This window comes from Gekko japonicus, unplaced genomic scaffold (genome assembly GCF_001447785.1).
Source record: "Gekko japonicus isolate JY-2015 unplaced genomic scaffold, Gekko_japonicus_V1.1 scaffold2058, whole genome shotgun sequence".
NCBI classification, from domain to species: Eukaryota; Metazoa; Chordata; class Lepidosauria; order Squamata; family Gekkonidae; genus Gekko; species Gekko japonicus.
In genome coordinates this window covers 94,792-114,988 of record NW_015163665.1, presented here as the reverse complement: position 1 = coordinate 114,988, position 20,197 = coordinate 94,792, and the positions used below count along the sequence as shown (strand labels likewise).

Below are 20,197 nucleotides of genomic sequence, written 5' to 3'. Positions count from 1 at the left end.
TGTCATGGGAAACGGCCTTTCTGGTCGCTGTCACTTCAGCAAGGCGAGTTGGAGAAATACTGGCTTCAGACATGACACTCCTTACTTGTCTTTTCTGCCAGACGGCATCCGCCTCGAACCTGACATCTCGTTCCTGCCAAAGGTAGTGTCAGAATTTCACCTACAGGCAGACGTGATTGTCAACTGTTTGTCTCCTATGCACCAGCAAGGCTAGGGACGCGCATCACAGCTCAGCGTTTATCAAAGTGGATTGCAGGTCTCATCCGCCTCTGCTACCTTATCACCAAGCAGCCATTGCCTGGTCCTATCAGGGCTCATTCCACCAGAGCTGTTGCAGCCTCAACTGCCTTCCTCCAGGGAGTTCCCCTAACAGACATTTGCAGAGTCGCTATGTGGGCTACGCCTAACACATTCATAAGGCACTACGCCCTAGACGTCCGAAAGAACTCTAGTACCAACATGGGACGTCACATCTTATCTTCGGCTACACAGTAAAGACCTGCCAGCACCCTCCTCCAGGTAGGCCACTGCTCGCTAATCTCCCATGGGTGTGAAGCACAGAGACCACGTTGAAGATAAACAGGTTGCTTACCTGTAACTGATGATCTTCGAGTGGTCATCTGTGCATTCACACCACCCACCCTCCTTCTCCGCTGCTGTCAGCTTCTACATTTTTCATAGGGGTTGATTCGCGGCGGTTCGAAGGAACTGGCGGGATGTCCGCGCCCACCCCTCTAGGCATGTGTGGTGGGGTTCCTGAGCATGCCCGAGGTCTGGGCGCGAAAATCCGTTAAGAGCTTGCTACAGTGCCGATCGATCCAGCACATGCGCATTGAATCCCATGGGTGTGAATGCACAGATGACCACTCGAAGATCATCATTTACAGGTAAGCAACCTGTTTATCTTCACCCTTTTAAAGCTGATGCTGGCTAACCCCATCTCATCCGGTGGAGTTCCATGGGCTCTGATTGACTGACAATCACTTGGATTTGCATGATGCCCAAATCACAACGATTAGTTCAGAGCCCTGAAGGAGAGGCGGGATTTTAAAGGATGCTTGCCACAGCTTCCTTGCTGATTTTGCTGTATTTGTTTTTAAGGGTTGACACAGAAGAATGGATTGCAACCATGGAAGCTTTGGTCTCTAAAAGTTTTGAGGCTTGTCAGTGGTTGGTTGAATATTTTGTTGGGGCAGAAGGGCGAGAGCTCATTAAGTAAGTATCAGTATCAGCTGACAGATTTTAAACCGTAGATGTCTTATATTAAGTAGCCAAAAAAAGAGCAATAATATTCCTCCTTCAGCTTTGCATTCAGTATTTTGTTATTTAGACACTCTATTTTCCATCTAGATATTGGTTACTTTGGCATGTGTCCAGGTCGTTTATGCCATACTTTCACATGTTGGATATAATAATGATTTAATGGGGAAAAATTTCTGTGGAAGCAAAAAAAAGTAGTTTAAATGTTGTCTGTAGCAGTAGGCTACAATTTCTTAGCTTTTAATCAAGCTGTCATTTGCAAATGAAAGAAATGTGCCACTGAGGAAAACTTGTACTATGTCTTTTTTAAGTAGCAAGATTACTTCCATGATAACATTAGGAAATATAGTATTAATTATTACCAATCTCATATTTCTAGTTCTATCTACTGCTATGTAAACATCATGTGTGGAAGGTGCTCACAGATCTTTCCCATCCCCCCTTTGCCCCAGCAGCATCCTGAGACCGCCAAAATGCTGATGACTGAGGTTGTTGGAACCTCATGAACAAAATGTCATGGGGGCTGCAGTGAGGTGGGAGAATCACATGAAATCCCATTTCCCCTTCTGCCAATAGAACCAGTGGGGTGAAGATGTGTGCCTGACCAATTCTCCCTTCTCCTTTCACCCTCATTTCCACATCTGTCTTCCAGAGGTCTCAAGGAACATCTGGGGGAAGGAAGAGTCAAGAGATGCCTGCATCCATGAGTGCCTTCTGGTTGCATTTATAGAACCAGACCATAGTTCTGTATTAAAGCATCCAATATCATTTTAATTCATGCTCAAAAGAGATTATCTTTAGTGTTTAGGTGTCAAAATAACACCTTTGAAGTATGTTGTGATTGATGGTAGAAATATAAGATAGACTGAAGACACTGTTCTGTTTACAAAAAGCTTCTTGAATTTATTTACTGGAACCCTAAAGTATAATGTATGACACATATTAAATCTTTGGTCAAATCTGCTAATTGAACTATATGTGCACATGCATGCCTCCTCCAAATGAGCCCTGGCTCAGCGAATGATTTCCAAATGGAAAGTCTATCTGCATTGCTTCAGGCAGTCAATTATTGCTTCCCTTTAATCTAAGTAATTTGTTATAGTGGTTAATCCTGCGGAATTTGAAGAATTCCTGTCAGAGACCCATAGAGATAATTTACATTCTATAAGGCAACTTCACTTTGGCTATTAAAAGTTAGCCTATGATCAGTTCTACAATTTCAAAGAAATGTAAATGTGTATTGGACAATTTTTTTAAAAAGGCATCACCATTTCAACTAGTACACAGATCAGAGAGCTGTACCTTGATGGTCTTTTCCTTTTCAGTTTTACTCCATGTCTCTTTGTATATTTTCCCAGGACTTTTCTGCTGGAATGCAGTGTAAGAGAGGTCCGAGTTGCTGTAGCTACCATTCTTGAAAAAACCTTAGACAGTGCCTTGTTTTATCAAGATAAGGTCAGTAAAATGTAACTTGGCTGAATGGTTAACAATTGAATTGTGAAACTGATCATTGTACTTGGAAAATATAGCATGCTGCTCCTTCATTAATCTTTTCCTCCTTTGCTTTTCCTTGCACTGTCATCACCAGTACTTTGAATGTTTACTCTCATGGTCTCAGAGACCTGTGTTCAATGCTTTGTATATTCTTGTGAGTGAGTGTGGAATCCAGTGTTGTGAGAAACTCTGTGCCAGTTTGGTGTAGTGGTTAAGTGTGCGGACTCTAATCTGGGAGAACCGGGTTTGATTCCCCACTCCTCCACTTGCACCTGCTGATGTGACCTTGGGTCAGTCACAAGCTCTGGCACAGCTGTCCTTGAAAAAGAGCAGTTTGTGTCAGAGTTCTCTCAGCCCCACCTACCTCACAGGGTGTCTGTTGTGGGGAGGGGAAGGGAAAGGGGTTTGTAAGCCGCTCTGAGACACCTTTGGGTAGTGAAGGGCGGGGTATAAATCCAATCTCTTCTTCTTCTTCTTCTTCTTTATCTTTTCAAAAGGAAGTTTCTAGCCCTTGTGGCTTAAGTGATGTGCCTGTTAAAATCTCAGAAGCCAGCAGTTAGACTTGTGTTTTCTGTCTAGCTCCTTGTGTGCGTGCGCACATCAGTCAGTTTTGCTATGTGCAAATTTTGCTACGCTTCTTAAGTTTATCTGTTAAGCATTCTACTTACTGAGTTATTGCCCAGTCCTCCTGTAGTGAGGTTGCATCTTCTGAAACCTGTGTGAATGAGTCACGTCTGAGTTATAAGGTGTTCTTTAAAAAATGTCTTAAAGAAGCAATCCAAAATGGCCAGCTAAAGCAAAACCATCCCGCTAGTGTTGTTGTAAGCAGACTTTGCTGCCATTTTTAATAAGCTGCCTAATATCTCCTAAGGTAATACTAGCTTAACCTTACTACATGCCTTATTTTCATTGTCTGAAAATTCTTAAAACTGCCATTACCAGACACTTTAAAGTCTCTTTATCTCTTCTCTTTTGCAGTTAAAAAGTCTGCATCAATTAGTGGAAGTGCTGCTTGGTCTGTTGGACAAAGATGTTCCTGAAAATTGTAAAAACTGTGCCCAGTACTTCTTTTTGTTCAACAACTTTGTGCAAAAGGTAACCCGAATAATCACTCTGCTACCATTTCTGTTTCACAAAAGTTCCAAGGCAAAATAAGCTGCTATGGAAAATATTGCTATTATCATACAGAAGTGCTGGTAATTCTCTTTTAAAACTTGAAAAGTATACAATTTTAGAAAGAATGTATTCTAACAATTATTTTACTAAGTTTTGCTTATTGCTCAGAACTGCATTATACATGTGGTGTAAATACATCACCAGGGGATGTTAACAGTACTCATTCCTCCTTCTTATATTAATGTGGCACAAAAGCTGAAAAGAGGGTCAGGCTGCAGTCTGGTGTTTAAAGAGCCATTCAGAGCCTTTCAGTTCACTACAGCTAAATTTAATCTTAAGGCAGTGTTTCATGGCAAAATAATGAAAGACTTAATCTAAAATATGCAAATTACTTAACTGCAGAACAATTTTTGGAGAGCATGTAAAAAAGTGACTTTCTGTTCTGCCTGTCTTTTCACAGCAGGGTTTAAGAGCTTGTGATCTGCTCCTCAGGCATTCTGCCTTGAAGCATATGATCAACTTTCTTCTTGGCCCCAACCGGCAAAATAACCAGGTAACAAGATATTCTGAACATTCTGATAGTGTGAGCTGATAGCATGAGCAGACTATCAGCTACATTCTAGTTTGTATGTTCTGAAGTAATACTCTCCTTTTGAGGATTAAAGGAAACTTGTGACTACCCCCTCCCTCCATATACCAGTGCCACTGCCAGCCTTTCGACTTGAGAGTTCAGAGGAAATGGCAGATAGAAGTATCCCTTTCTAACAGGAAGCCAAGAGAAAATATAGACTCTGCCCCACTGCTTCCTTTGGATCCTGTTTTCCAACACTAAGCAGCTAATAGCCCTTCAGGCTGAGCAGGATCATAGTAATATATGCAGCATAATGTAATGGCAGCTATCTCTCAGCACAGCCAATTAAACCCAAGGCAGTTCTCAGCTCACTATGTGATGAGCTTCTCCTTCTTGGAAAACACTGACATCTGGTAGCTGATAAAGGGATATTTTTCTAGCATGAACTGAATAGAATCAGAGTTACTGCTCACAGTATAATGTCATGCATGGTACAAAATGGTTTTGGTGCTATGTGCCCTAAAATCTAGCATGTCTACCTAGCCACTCCCTTGGAACTTCAGAGTACTCATATCTCTCAAAGGCTAGAAGAAATCATTCACATGGATTCCTAATGGCGCAGCATAGTTTTGTACTTGGATTTTCATGAGAACACAGGTGTTACTTGCCCAGGAGCAAGCATGCAACTTCACGCATATTTTCTCTACCTGTGCTACCCCCACCCCACTCCTAAAGCACACTTCCTGAATTCCACTGTTGTGCCTGTCTGATCTAGTGTTCAGCAGTTCTGTTGGGGTCAGGAGATAAAGGATGCGTGAAGTGGCACCTTAAAGGCTAAGAGCATTTATTCCATCGTGAGTTTTCATGAGATGAGCCAAGGATGTAAAGCAGCTCTTTATTATTTGCTTTTAAAATAGGATTTGTTAAATTGCTCTTACTTTTTGAAATCCCCTCTGCCAATACAGAATCGCAGATGGAGTTCACCACAAGCACGTGAGTTTGGATTCCTCCATAATACTGTGGCACTGCTTGTTTTGCACTCTGACGTCTCTTCACACAGGAAAGTGGGTAAGTACTGCTGGACTTGCCTTGGCAATCCAAGCTTGATAAATTGTCTCAATAATAAAGTTCAGTTTGTTTATCAAGCAGTTAAGCTGCAGCACTTTACCCACTAACACTTTTTAGTGCTGGTTTTCAGTACTATATAGCAAAGGGATATAAAGTTGCTACTGAGACAAATGTGTTCTGGACTTATATGCATGTGGTGGTGTGTGTGTGTGTTTTCTCTCTCTCTCTAAAGCTCCTGGTCTGTTCACTTTGCGTTCATCTCTTGGCATTACCACCTCAGGGCCACTGTTGGCTCTCCATGAAGAGGTAGAAGCTTTGCTATTCCTCCCTGAGGGGAAACCTTACTTAATGGAGGTATGCTTTTTGAGGTCTACAGTTTGTCTGCAAGTGATTATTTGATTATTTTGTTAACATAATGGAGTTGTAAAGCAAACAACCAACCATCCTACTTAGTGATCTTAAAATATTATGTGTTTCAAAGCCTCTGGAGCCAAGTGAAGAGGTACCAAATATATTGTAAAATGGCTTTCCTATAGTGTTGGCAAGGTAGGAAGGGAAATCTTGTCTTCAGAAAAAGAACTACCCATCACCTTTTAGAAATCACAGCTGCCTAGTTTTCTGACTGTTCTTTCATCATTAGGTGATGCATGCTTTGAGGGAACTGACTGGATCGCTGATGGTTCTCCTTGAGATGGTGGTGTATTGCTGCTTTTGTAATGAGCATTTTTCCTTTACCATGCTACATTTAATTAAGGTAAGGAGAGGCCAGTCAGAGTGAACTTTCAAAGCAACCTGTTTCAGTGTTTCTACACAGTGCTTACTGGATTAACAGTATACAAGATATTTATTTAAAAGATCTGTATTATCTACCTGGTCATTATATCATCTGTCTCTAAATGTTCTCTGTTCACAATTTAAGAACTGGTTCACAGTTGAGTTTACATTGGGCAATGTATGAAAAGGAAAATCATCAGAGTTAGGAATAGCCTTAACAGGGGTATGGGGAAAAGGGGGTACATCACACATTTGTTTTCATATTCTAAGTGTCTTGAATTATTATCATGATTATCTTTCATAATTCCTGACAACCAGAAAATTGTGCAGTGCGTTGGAAAAGCTGAGTCCAGAAAGGTTGAGGTGGGGATAAGGAAGCAGGACATCTGCGTGGTTTGTCTTCACAGGCATAGCTTTGCACCTGCTTTCCTTATTTACATGCACTATTCTTTCTGCCACTCCTGCAGCTCCCTAGTTGGGGCAAACAATCTTCAGGAAGAATCCTCCGGTATATATAATTCTATTTTGGTCATGGACTCCCCTGAATATTCCAACATGCTCCAAAATCAGTTCGCTCTCTGATCTGTCATTCAGAGGGTCTCCCTATCCACTGGCTGCTTTGCATGAGTCCTGCCTCCTAGATTCTAAACAGTTTGCTCTTCCTCTCTCCCCCCCCCCCCACCCAGTGAGAACCCAGGGGCAATTTGCATTTCAGTTTGCTGTTGATGTTCTGAGGTAAAATAAATTTCCCTTTAGTGTCTGTTGGGGGAAACCATGGTTGCAAATCTCCAGGTGAGGGCTGAAGATCACTCAGAATTACAACTGCTTTCCAGATGGCAGAGATCAGTTCCCCTGGAGAAAATGGTGGACTCTGTGTCCTTATATCCTGCTGAGATGGCCCCTGTATGACAGCCAATGTGATGTAGCAGTCAGGGCTTCAGCTATTAAAACTGATGTCCAGATGACCCAGATCAGTTCTCTTGGAGACAATGGCTGCTTTGGGCAGTAGAGTCTATGGCATTCTACCCTGCTGAAGTCCCTCCCCACCCAAAATCCTGCCCTCCCCAGGCTCTACCCCTCAAATCTACAGGTATTTCCCAACCCAGAGTTGGCAACCGTGTAATTAGCTATGGAACCACTTTCCAGACACTTGGAACCCAGAAAACGTAGCACAGGAGGAGGTGCTTTTCTACCTTAGCTGTGACTACATATAAGCCAACCTCCAGGTAGCACCTGGAGATCTCCAGCTATTAAAACTGATGTCCAGATGACCAAGATCAGTTCTCCTGGAGACAATGGCTGCTTTGGGCAGTGGATTCTATGGCATTATACCCTACTGAGGTCCCTCCCCACCACAAATCCTGCCCTCCCCAGGCTCTATCCCTCAAATCTACAGGTATTTCCCAACCCAGAGTTGGCAACCGTGTAATCAGCTATGGAACTACTTTCCAGACCCTTGGAACCCAGAAAACATGGCACTTTTCTACCTTAGCTGCCACTGCATAACACCCACCTCCCCCTCAAAAATAAGTCAGAGGTGGGGAGAACCATATCTGTTACCGTGAGGCTGTCCTCCCATTCTACCCACTTGGGGTAGCAAAATGACTTGAGACAGCCCTGCTTTATAGCTAAGCAGAAGGAAAGAAACATGGCTTGCCTCCCTCCATTTTCCGCTTCCCTCTGCCGCCCCACAAGCCACAGTCAGGACACTCATCTGGAGCTTCCTTCTAGATCTCGTTGTATTTCTTCCCACAACGGGCATTACTCCTAGTGTACAAATAAAAGGAAGTGAGCAATCACTGAGATGTAAAACAACTTGCTTAAAAGTGCTTTTCTGATTGCAGGGGTTTCTGACAAGGTAGCCTGTAGCCTGTAGCCTGCTAAAATAATTCAGATGATTTTTAATACACAAATACTCATGTACATGCTCTTCCACCTGCCTGAGTCTGTATGTCTTTGATTTACAGAATCAGTTGGAGACTGCTCCACCTCATGAACTGAAAAACACTTTCCAGCTTCTTCATGAGATATTGGTAAGTGAAGAGACTCTGGATTGCTAACGGTTTGCTGACAGAAGGGGATAGAGGAGGACTGATTTTTCCTGGTGCCTCCTCCTCTGCTACAGCCTTCTCCCTGACTTGGTAGATTTCCTCAGATGAGGAGTGTTTGACCCTGAGGGAACATCCAATCTATGCCTTCCTCATCTCTGTCCTGGAAAGTGGTATAATCTCAGCACCTGGAGTATTTCCTTAACAAATCCAGTTTTCCAAGTTGTACTATAGTGTTTCTTGAATATGTTTATTATTTTTCTTGTTGGCATAACGGTACATGCAGTTCACACTTTTAATTCAAATTGACTTCAGTAGGAGGGGGCTAAAGATAAGCTTTGATTCTTCCATAAGCATGAACGTAATTATTGTTACCATTTAACTTTGGCTCAGTCATCATCTGTTGTTTGGCAAATACAGTTTGCTTAGGAATAAATCATAAGAAAGAGTCGCTATGTAGCGTATTTTGTTGTTGTTCAGTCACACAGTCGAGTCCGACTGTTCGCAACCCCATGGACCAGATCACGCCAGGCCTTCCTGTCTTCCGCCGTCCTCTGAAGTTTGCTCAATTTCATGTTCGTTGCATCTATGACACTGTCTAACCATCTCATCCTTTGCTGTCCCCATCTTCTTTGACCTTCAATCTTTCCCAGCATCAGGGTCTTCTCCAGTGAGTGCTCCCTTCTCATTTGGTGGCCAAAGTATTTGAGCTTCAGTTTCATTATCTGGCCTTCCAGGGAACAGTCAGGGTTGATTTATTTTAGGATTGACTGATTTGATCTTCTTGCAGTCCAAGGGACTCTCAAGAGTCTTCTCCAGCACCATAGTTCAAAAGAATCTATTCTTCGGCACTTGGCCTTCCTTATAATCCAACTGTTGCAGCCATACATGACTACTGGGAATACCATTGCTTTGACCATGCGGACTTTTGTTGGCAGGGTGATGTCTCTACTTTTTATCATGCTGTTTAGGTTCGCCATAGCTTTCCTCCCAAGGAGCAGGCGTCTTTTAATTTCATGGCTGCTGTCACAATCTGCAGTGATCTGGGATCCCAGGAACGTGAAGTCTGTCACTACTTCTACGACTTCCCCTTCTGTTTGCCAAGGAGTGATGGGCCTGGATACCATGATCTTAGTTTTTTTGATGTTGAAACTTCCTGCACTCATCTGGTATTGTTAGGTTCAGAGTACCACTGATTCCTATGTTGCTGGATTCATTGCTGTACCTGTCACAAGGAATCAGGGCTTTTTTTGTAGAAAAAGCCCAGCAGGAACTCATTAGCATAATAGGCCACACCCAACAGCAGATATCCATTAGCATATTAGGCCACACCCCTGACAGCACAGCTCATTAGCATATTACCACGTGTTACCAGAAGTGTGGTCATCCAACCACACCCACCTTTTGCTTCTTATTCTGTTTACTTTGTTGTCAAAACCCTGGGCTTTTTTTGTAGCAGGAACTTCTTTGCATGTTAGGCCACACACCCCTAATGTAGCCAATCCTAATGAGTGTCTGCTGTTAGGTGTGGCCTATTATGCTAATGAGTTCCTGCTGGGCGTGGCCAACTCAGGAGCCAGCCGGAACTCTGTTCCTGTGCGTTCCTGCCCAAAAATAGCCCTGACAAGGTGACAATATACATCCTTGTCGTACTCCTTTTCCTATGCTAAACCAATCAGTTGTTCCATATCCGGTTCTAACTGTCGCTTCTTGACCCTTATACAGGTTTCTTAAGAGACATGTGAGGTGGTCTGGTACTCCCATCTCTTTAAGGACCTGCCATAGTTTGTTGTGATCCACACAGTCAAAGGCTTTAGCGTATACTGGCAATATATTTCTTTTTGTTGACACGAGCAAACTCAAATGTGGACAATTGGCATGACTTCAATAACAATATTCTGTTGTACATTAACCAGATGAACATGATTATGATCAGGGTTATTTGCCTTTCTTTTCTACTAACTGAATAATGTGGAATCAAAATCTGAAGTGCCAGACTCTCTCTCACTGGAATATAGGTATCAAGTGTCACTGTAATCTCCTAAACTTTCTTTTCTTTTTTGCAGATTATTGAAGATTCATTACAAATAGACCGGGTCAAGTTTGCCTTTGAAACAGAAAATGGATTGCTAGGCAAGTAAATCTGCTGTGTGGAATTAGTGGCAACAAACACACAGGAAACACAGCAAGGTTGAGCAAACATGGAAAAACACAGTGTTAGAACAAAACACACAATACTATGCTACTATGTCTTCATATATTCATTTAAATCATATATTTAAATATACAATAAAGACCCTAGTGTGTCTTATTAATTATAGTACATTGATAACAAAAACCTAAAGAACAATATATATCTTGTAGAAAAGTCCACAGCTACAGAGACAAACATGCAGACAGGATTCAATGCTGTAGAGTATCTTGCTTTCTGATGAGAGATGCAGCAGTCAATGCCAATGTTGTAGGCTGTTTTGCTTTCCGAAAAGGGACACAGCAAGCATCAAAGCCACACGCCTCCGAGGCAAAAATTGTGTGTTTCGAGAAATTCTTCTTCAGGCAAATTATTTTTCCTGGAACTGAATTACAAATACATTATAACACAATATACTTTACATAGAAACCAGGAAAAAAAGAGAGCTAGCTTGCTGTACTCACCCAAAGCTTACAATGCACAAGTCAAACAACTCTATAGAAGGCTTCTCCGGTTCTCCATAGGAACGCCCCAGAAAGACCACTCTAATAAAGCACAGCTGCACTGATGATTCCAAGAGAATGAAAGGAACAGTACTTACAACATCTCACGGAGTTTATAACTAAGCTAATTGCTTGCATTCTGAACCAGATTGTAAAATTACACAATTTGCAAAAGAATATAGCATTACAATCTTAACAGTTCCAGCACATTGAATAGCATTACAGAATTCTGTTCCTTTCATTCTCTTTAAATGGTTCTTTAATTCCAAGTGGTAGTCCCACCATTTGTTCCATTTCTATTTAAGAAATAGAGTTAATCTTTTCAAGTTGAGCTAGGGTTAGGGTGTTTTTCAAGTTGAAGAAGGCATAAGTCATAGTGTCTAATTTGCAATATAAAATACTCTGCTTCTAAAGTCCTGTTTCTTAAAGCACTTTCTTTCCTTTAACAGCTTTGATGCATCATAGTAACCATGTGGACAGCAGCCGCTGTTATCAGTGTGTCAAATTCTTAGTCACTCTTGCTCAGAAGTAAGTGTAACAGCAGAAGTGAAAGTTCAGTGGATTCTGTTTATGTCAGTGGTTACATGCTTCTAAGCATTTCTTTCAAAGACAGCCTTGACTGAGTCTTTACTACATCGCTTTAGCCTTAGTTTTTAGGTCAAATACAATCCATGGAACAGGCACTGTGTTTATTTGTATTTATTAAAGCATTTTTATCTTACCACTTTAGAACATAAGAACATAAGAGACGCCAATGTTGGATCAGGCCAAAGGCCCATCCAGTCCAACACTCTGTGTCACACAGTGGCCAGAAATACCAGTGCCATCAGGAGGTCCAGCAGTGGGGCCAGGACATTAGAAGCCCTCCCCCTGTTGACCCCCCCCCAAGCACCAAGACAGAGCATCACTTGCCCCAGAGCCCCTAGCTATACCTTGTGGCTAATAGCCACTGATGGACCTCTGCTCCATATGCTTATCTAATTCCCTTTTGAAGCCGTCCATGCTTGTAGCACCCACCACTTCCTGTGGCAGTGACTCATGACAGCTTTCACATCACTAGCCAAAGCAAGTTGACAGAAACATTAAAATCACTATAAAAAGTTCACGTAGACAGTGACATCCATAAAACCTCTAACATCCTCCATAGCTTAGCTTATCGCCAAGACTTTTCTATCCTTAAAAGTTTCATCTGAATAAGATTGCCTTACACTAAAGAGGCCCTCCTTTTGGAAGGCTGTTCCAAAGAATCAGGGCTGACGTGTAAAAGATCAGTCCTGGGTGGTAACTAAACAGCCTTAGGGGAGGGCTCCAAGAGAAAGAAACTCTGAGATGATACAGGGGCATCTTCTTTGTGGTCTCTGTGCATCACACCTCTGGAATATAGTGCGCCTGCGCCAACCGTGATCAGTAAACTTGAAAGCTAAATGGATTTTTGGGCCCGCTCCTGAGTCACATGCAAGGGCTCCAGTGCGCATGACTACAGGGAGGGGCACAACGATCCTGCCAGTTTTCTTCTGACCACCACTCTGTTAGGATCTCCTCCACTCCGGTCGGTAACTTTCTTCTTGGGCCTACTTGGCTTTTCTTTTTCTTCCTTTTGGAATTCTTCGTCTTGAACTTAACAGAATAAAATCCACGAGTTGGTGAATTTGTTTAGAGTTTAGACACAGGGGTCACTCTGCTCCAGCTGTTCCCCTCCCTCGGCCTATGGCCAAACAGTGGGGTTTCTTTAAGCGGTGCTTGCAGTGCGGCAGTAAGATCGCACCCCCAGATGGACACTCCCTCTGTCTTTTGTGCCTCAGGGAAACTCACCGTGTGGACTCTTGTTCACATTGCTCAAAGTTCTTGAAACAAATGAGAAAGAACAGAGCTGCAAGGCTTCATACTGCCCTGCTGGAGTCAGCACTCTCTCCCCTAATGGCGTTGCCTCAGGATACATTGGGCCACGCATCAGTGTTGACCCCATCCTCAGCATCAACTGCCATGATGTCTCTGACACCGGCTCCTACTGATGTTGATCGACAGATGTTCAAATGCTCGGCCCCGACATCCATGTCCAAAACCCACACCCGTGCTAAGAAACACGGGGAGGGTAAGACCTTAAACCTGTCAAGCAGAAGAAGCACAAGAGAGACTCGACCGAACCCAAGGGTTTCCTATGTAAGGTTCCATCGACACCTCTGAACGCCAGAACCATCCTCTGTGCTTGCGTCTAAATTACTTGACTCACCAGTCAGCGGTCGATTGCAGGGTGGAGCATCCTCACCCATGCTGTGTCCAATACAGCTCATGGACTCTGAGCAGGAAATGGACTTAACTCAGTGATGCCAATCCTCCAGTGTCAAGAGCCTCCACTCCAATTGGGGAGACTGCAGCTCTGCACATCCCCCCCTGCTTGTCCATCGATGATCACGATCAATCTTTGGGACCTTTTCTCCCTCCTCTGGCCCCATGGGACCACCACCAAAGGCAATTCCTGTATGGGGCCTACCCACTGTTGACCAGCGTACCTTGACTCCCACCTCGCATGCTGACAAAATGTGATCAACAATCCACGTCCTTCCGCCTCTCTCGGTATCGGGAGCCCACTCCAACTCCAGAGAAACCGTTGCCACAGCCATTGATACTGACAGGCAAGCGTCTTAAACATACCCCTGTAACAAAGCAGAAAGCGATCCCATCAGTGCCGACACCTTCAGCACCAAAACTCCCGATCCAATACTCAAACCCATTGGACCAGTCTGACTCGTCCAGTGCCTCGCAAGAATCAGGTTATGAGAGTCCAGAACATCCAGCAAATCCTTCCCCGCAGCAGAAGGTATCAGAGGACCTCCTGATTTCTCTATCGGAAGACCTAAAGTCCTATGGAGAGTTCATCAAGAGAATGGCCAATACCCTGACTCTGTCTACGGTACAGCCTCCTCATGCCATTACCAGGGCCGGCTCCAGGTTTTTTTGCACACTAGGCGAGGCTACCTTCTGGGACACACCCACCCACCCCCCGGTGCGGCCACCAATTTTCAAACATAAATGCATTTTAGGAAGAACCCTTTAGGGGTTCGAAAGCCCACAATCCCAGTGTCTTCATAGTGTTAGTACTAAAAAATATTTTTGGGAGTAGCCCTGGGTGTGGCGCAGCGACAGGCATTTTTTTTTGGGAGGCTCCCAAGCCGCTGCATCCTCTTTTCGTACTTTTTGAAGCTCCCCGGCCTTTCCAGTCCGGGGGAGCTTCGTCTGGTCTCTCGGAGGGAGAGCAGATAGCAAAAGGCTTGTTTTCGGGCACACACACACACGGCAAGTGTGTGGGAGAGGCCGTTTTTGCCTCGATGCAGGAGCAATCGATGGAGCAAAAAACATGGTCGCCATGTTTTTGCATACCTGCAACCAGCCGTTTTAAAGACCAGCTATTTTTCTAACATGACAAGAATTACATCAAGAATGAAGAAGATAGGATTTATAGGAAGACCAAGTGTATTTCAAACATAACAAGGCGATTAACTGTGTTAAAATACCCCTTTTGAACTCTTTTTTTTCCTCTTCTCCTAAAATTGGGAAAGCAGCCGGTGTGAGAAAGGAGAACGAAGTTTGTCTGAGTGATTTATGGGGGTAAGAAGATAACTTTACTCATTTAAACTGAACTTAAAAATGCCATTTGCAAGATATTTGAACTGTTGCCAAGGCTTTCTTCTTTATTACTGTCCTGAGTTACAGTGGCTAATTTAAAAGAAATAAGAAAAAAAAAAAACGACGAGAACATGGAGGAAGGACAGGACTTAGAAAATTTGGAGATTTGCCAACTTACTGTGGAGCAGTTTAAAAAGCTATTGCTAGATGAATTTCGAAGCGTGTTTAATGAGGCTTTTAAGAGTTTATTGGAGAAACCTCAGAACTTACTTGCGGATTGTGATGGGGGAAAAGAGGAGAATCAATCACAGCCCGAGCAGTATACTGTGGAAGACGAGATCAGAAGGCAAAGTCCCACTATGCAGGAAACATTGGCTCCACGTAAGACAGGATTTGAGAAACTCAGTGTACAAACGCCATACTTAGAAGAACCTTTGGAATATTTTGTGATGTTGGAGGCAAGGAAAGGAAATTCTTGGGAGTACCTACCTAACAAAAAGGCTAAACTTGTTAAGGCAAAATTAAAGCCGTTTTCCGGCACACACACACACGGCAAGTGTGTGGGAGAGGTACAAGGAAGCATGACAAGCATGGAAGAAATAATAAAAAACCAAAGAACACTGAGCGGAACCCCTCCCTTTTGTACTTGAATTGTAGGAGGGAACAAATGGAAATGGAAGTTCATGTATTTAAAGAGAGAAGACACCTATGCATGGTTGTAAAGAAAAAAAGGATGCAGAAAATCAAGAAAAGATTAGCATATTATAAAGTGGTTTAGTATAAATTATGGGTTAAAGTAAAAATGAAAAATAGATGTACTTTAGATAGGAACTGTGAGACTCTGTATATACAATGGATTTATAGTATAATAGGTGATGTTTAAAATGGGCAAATAAGGTAACTAACAATTTCTGTAAAGGAGCTAATACATTCTCAAGTTTGGCAAGTTAAAATAGCTATTTCTTAGTACTATTGGAGAAAATGGGGTTTAGTTGGGTTTTTTTTTACACAATAACATGAAGAGAATTTAGTAGATGTATGAGGCATGAATAGTTTAGATAATAGTTAGTCAATATTATAGCTAAGAATTTTGATGTTTCAGCTTACCTGATCATCCCCTTATTGGGTGTTTAACTTACAAGACAGTAAGAGATAAAAGCAATGTGTTTATAAAACTGTTAGTTTATTTTTAAGCCCATGATTATAAACAGTTGTTAGTTTTTCTTTTAGTTGTTTTGGAGTAAATGAAGCATTAGCGTATGATACGTTGTAATAATATGAAGAGAAGAAGCTTGAATATTAAAGCTAAGAATTTTGAGGTTTCCTTTGGTTTGGTTTGTGACAAGTTGGTAAATTAACCTATTAAGAAATACGGTAAATAAGTAGGTAATGGTTATAAAATGCTATATATTAGGTAAAGGTCATAAGAGTATAAGTAAGAAATTATACAGTATAGTGTAATGTTAAAGAGTGATAAGTTGGCTAAGGAAGTTAGAAGTAAAGTTAGAAGTAAAGTGAATGTCGGTAACTTTACAAACATAAATGCTAATTAAAATGAGATAAATCAGGATAAGCTAATAATAGTTAATATTATTTCGTTCTGTTTTTTTCTTTTTCTTTTGTTGTTGTTGTTGTTGAAATGTTGCTATGAATTATAGACAGATAAAAAGAATTATTTGAATTTTATTTACAAGTTTTTGGGGGGGTTTCTTTCTTTGTTTAATATGGTTAGAAATACACTTAGAAATGTTATCTGAGATGTGTTGTTGGGAAATGTGGAACCAGTTAGTTATGTTAGAATTTTGTGTTGCGGTTATGATAAGATATGGCGGTCTTCTTTTTTGTGTGTTTGTAGATGTATGTATATTGTTGTGGTTTGTCTTCTTTTTGTGTTGTAAAAATCAATAAAAATACTATTTTAAAAAAATATATTTTTAAAATGATCCCTAACAGAAGGCTGAGTTAGTGACCAGCGAATCCATCCCTGGCAGGGCCTAAAGCCTTTGGAATCTTTAAAAATGCACAATTATCACCAGCTCTGTTCTTTTTAACACCTCGGAGGAAGAGCCTGCCTGACCCTTACGCCTCCGGAGAAGTGGAAGGAATGATGCACAGATAGCTGCAGAGTCCGCCACGCCCAGCCAACAGGTCTTCCGCCCAAGCGTGGGCCTCCTTGAAAGCGCTGAAGGTCCTCAGCAAGCGCAGGCACGTCATCCCCCCACCCACCCCGCTCTTCTCCAGGCAATGCCATCTATCGAGCCCCCGCTAAGAATATCTCCTGGAGGCGGTGAACGAGGCCTGGCCACCTCTCTGCACTAATGGTCATTTGGCGCCAGGCCCAGGAGGGCTTTTTTCGTTTTTTGCAAACCGGGGGGGGGGATGAGGCTGGCACCTGTGTCCCTTCTGGGGAGGGGGAGGGGCCTCGGCACTCCCCCCCTTCCCTCCCCCCCACTGTGTCAACCAGGTCTCTATGGAGATGGGAATCAACAGCCCGGTCTCGCCCCGACAGCAGCACAGTGCTTCTTCAGCGTGCGGATTTTTGCACAGCGTGGAGGCAGCCAGCAAGGGTAAGCGGCACGGAGGGAAAACCAGGCAGGGGTGCAGTCGAGGGCCTGCTGGCAGGTGCACCCTTCAACCCGCCTACCCCATCCTTGACCATGACAACAGATGCGTCTCTATGGGGCTGTGGCGTGCATCTCAATGGCTTGTGTGTGGGCTCCAACTGGGAGATTCACCTATCACACAAACACATCAATTTTCTGGAGCTTGTGGCCTTCAAGTATGACCTCAAGTCATTTCGCCACTTGGTGTCCCACCATAGAGTTGCTGTCCTGACAGACAACACCTCCTCTGCGAGGCAGACAGCACCTCCTCTTGCACTTGTGCCTTGTTGGTAGCCGCCCTGAGCCTTCGGGGAGGGCGGGATATAAATCCAAAAATATATAAATAAATAAACAACACCATGTCTTTGTTTTACATAAATTGTCAAGGTGGCACAGTCTCAAGAAGCTTATGCGGACTGGCTCTGGAGATTTGGGATAAGTGTCCATCCAGGAAGATCTTACTGGTCGCAGCTCACCTTCCTGGCTCTCAAAACATGACTGCAGGGGGGAGCATCCGTACATGAGTGGGAACTCAACTGGAATTACCTCCAGCCAGTGTTCGACATGTGAAACCACCATAAGGTAGATGCCTTCACAACAAGACAAAACAGAAAATGCCATCTGTAATGTAATAAAACCCTGCCCCTTTGGGGGCAGTTTAAAAAAAGAAAAGAAAATTCCATCTGTTCTGCTCCAGGGCAGGAGTGAATCCCCTCTCTCTAGGAGATGGTCTCCTCTACCCATAGTTCAACCAGCGCCTGTTCATCTTCTCTCCAATTCCCTTACTCACCAGAGTGATTCACAAGATCACACGAGAGGCTCTGAGGTGTATCTTCATATCTCCATGGTGTCCTCGACAGCACTGGATCTTCGACGTGGTCTCTGTGCTTCACACCCATGGGATCTAGTGTGCACGCGCTGGATCGATTGGTGCTGTAGCAAGCTCTTTTAATGGATTTTCGTGCCCAGACCTTAGACATGTGCAGGAACCCTACCGCGCATGCCCAGAGGGGTGGGCGCGGACATCCCGCCAGTTCCTTTCTTACCGTCGCATTGGAAAGACCTTTTTCTTTGTCGGTGTTTTGGCTTTTTGCCTCGCGGCTCTTTGGATTTTTCCTCAGTTTATTCTTTTTCTTCGTCATTCTTTCAAAAAAGAAAAAAACTTTTATTTTCTGCTGAGGGGGAGGTTGCCGCTTTACCTCAGTCGGGCCTTCGGGCTAGCCCCCCCCTTCTTCTTCATTTTGGTTTTTATGGAGAAGAAGTGGGGCTTTTTTAATAGGTGCAAGGGTTGCGGTAGTAAACTTGCTCCTCCTGTCATACCCTTTGCATACTTTGTCTCGGAGAGTCTCATCAACCCGAATCCTGTCGCCACTGTGCTCGCTTTTCAAACCAGACCCGAAAAAACCGAGCTGCGCGCCTTAAAGTGGCCCTGCTAGAATCAGCTCTACATCCTTCCTCAGCGATGGACGCCGAGAAACCATCGACATCAACGGCTCCGGCATCGAGGCCTGCCTCCGAAATCGGCCAACCGACACCGAAGCCTCTGGTATCGAAGGTGCAATCCTCCGCTTCCACGCCAGTGAAAAAGAAATCCAGGCCAAGTAAGGAGCAAAAGTTGGCAAAGAAGGGCTCTTCCAAACCCCTTAAGGTGGCAAAGAAGGGGAAAGTAGTGGTGGCTGCACTGGGTGATGCCCGTAAAGTGTCTCCCGCTCCAACGATTGTATCGATACCGGAGGCCCAAGTCCCTCCACCAATACCGACCATCCATGTCTTGGACTTCCCTGTCCACCAAGTGGAGCGTCCTTACTCCGACATCGAAACAGTAGAGCTCCTAAGTCATCAAATAGATGCAGAGCCTTCTCCATCTCTTTCCCCGTCATCAATGGTATCGGAAGCTCCCGACATCAATCCACGTCGACACCGATATGCTTCATGTGACACGCAGCGTCACCCTCCACGTCTGCACAGTCGATCTGTCGATATCGACAACCGCGATTATGCGGGCTCCTCTCAAAGACATGCTGCCGCTTTGTCTCCAAGACGTCCACGGTCCAGAAGTCGATCCCCACGAGTCTTCTTACCGCCACCACCTCTGTCTTGGGATCAACGACAGATGAGGTATCTGTATGGGGCTTATCCACCATCCTTGCCATGGCTGACTCCGGCAAGCAATTCCGACTGGGATCAATATTCATCCCACTCTGCTCATAGATCAAGATCGCTCCACAGGTCAAGACCTTCAGCATCTCTCTCTCGTCCTCCTGCAGACGATCCTGCCCAGCATAACTTGGATCACAGTCGTCCTCCCAACCCTCAGATTGTTCAAACCCCAGTCGTTTCCACCCTTGTCATTCCACCAAGACCTTTAACTGGTCAACAGGACACTCCTGTCCAAATGCCACACCAGGAGTCCTCTGATTCAATGGAAGACAATCCCGATACCGAAGCATCTGAGGCTCACACCTCCCCTGATCATAAGTCTCCTGATCAGGCTGTCGCTGATGATTTGCCCATCTCCCCATCCGACAATCTCACGTCATACACAGATCTTGTGAAGAGAATGGCCCATTCCTTAGGCCTCTCCGTCGTTCAGCAACATCCACAAGTGACGGATGCGGTCTTTGACATCGTCCAGCTTGATACATCTTCCACTCTGGCATTACCCATGTCCACTGTCCTTTTACAAGCTACAAAGGCACCATGGGAAAAACCTTTGTCAGCCCCGGTGTCAACAAGACAACTGGACCATATGTACAGAGTCTAAGAGACAGGGGCCGAATTCCTATTCTCACATCCTCAACCAAACTCTATGGTTGTAACATCCTCTTCAAAATCTAAACGAACACACTCTGCACCTTCAGACAGAGAAAGTAAAAAAATGGACGCCTTCGGCAGATGCTTCTATTCCACCAGAGTGTTGGGTGTCAAAACCACTAACTATCTGG

General features: G+C 43.8%; 1 protein-coding gene across 1 annotated transcript in view; it reads left to right on the top strand.

Moving 5' to 3' along the window:
• Positions 1 to 20,197, top strand: part of USP24 (ubiquitin specific peptidase 24) — a 160,348-nt gene that overhangs the window by 122,154 nt on the left and 17,997 nt on the right. Inside the window, exons 54-63 of the mRNA XM_015407738.1 lie at positions 1,102 to 1,215; positions 2,619 to 2,715; positions 3,733 to 3,849; positions 4,331 to 4,423; positions 5,407 to 5,509; positions 5,742 to 5,863; positions 6,150 to 6,263; positions 8,251 to 8,316; positions 10,398 to 10,464; positions 11,475 to 11,553. Coding sequence (XP_015263224.1) covers positions 1,102 to 1,215; positions 2,619 to 2,715; positions 3,733 to 3,849; positions 4,331 to 4,423; positions 5,407 to 5,509; positions 5,742 to 5,863; positions 6,150 to 6,263; positions 8,251 to 8,316; positions 10,398 to 10,464; positions 11,475 to 11,553 — 972 coding nt within the window. The remainder of the gene's footprint in view (positions 1 to 1,101; positions 1,216 to 2,618; positions 2,716 to 3,732; positions 3,850 to 4,330; positions 4,424 to 5,406; positions 5,510 to 5,741; positions 5,864 to 6,149; positions 6,264 to 8,250; positions 8,317 to 10,397; positions 10,465 to 11,474; positions 11,554 to 20,197) is intronic.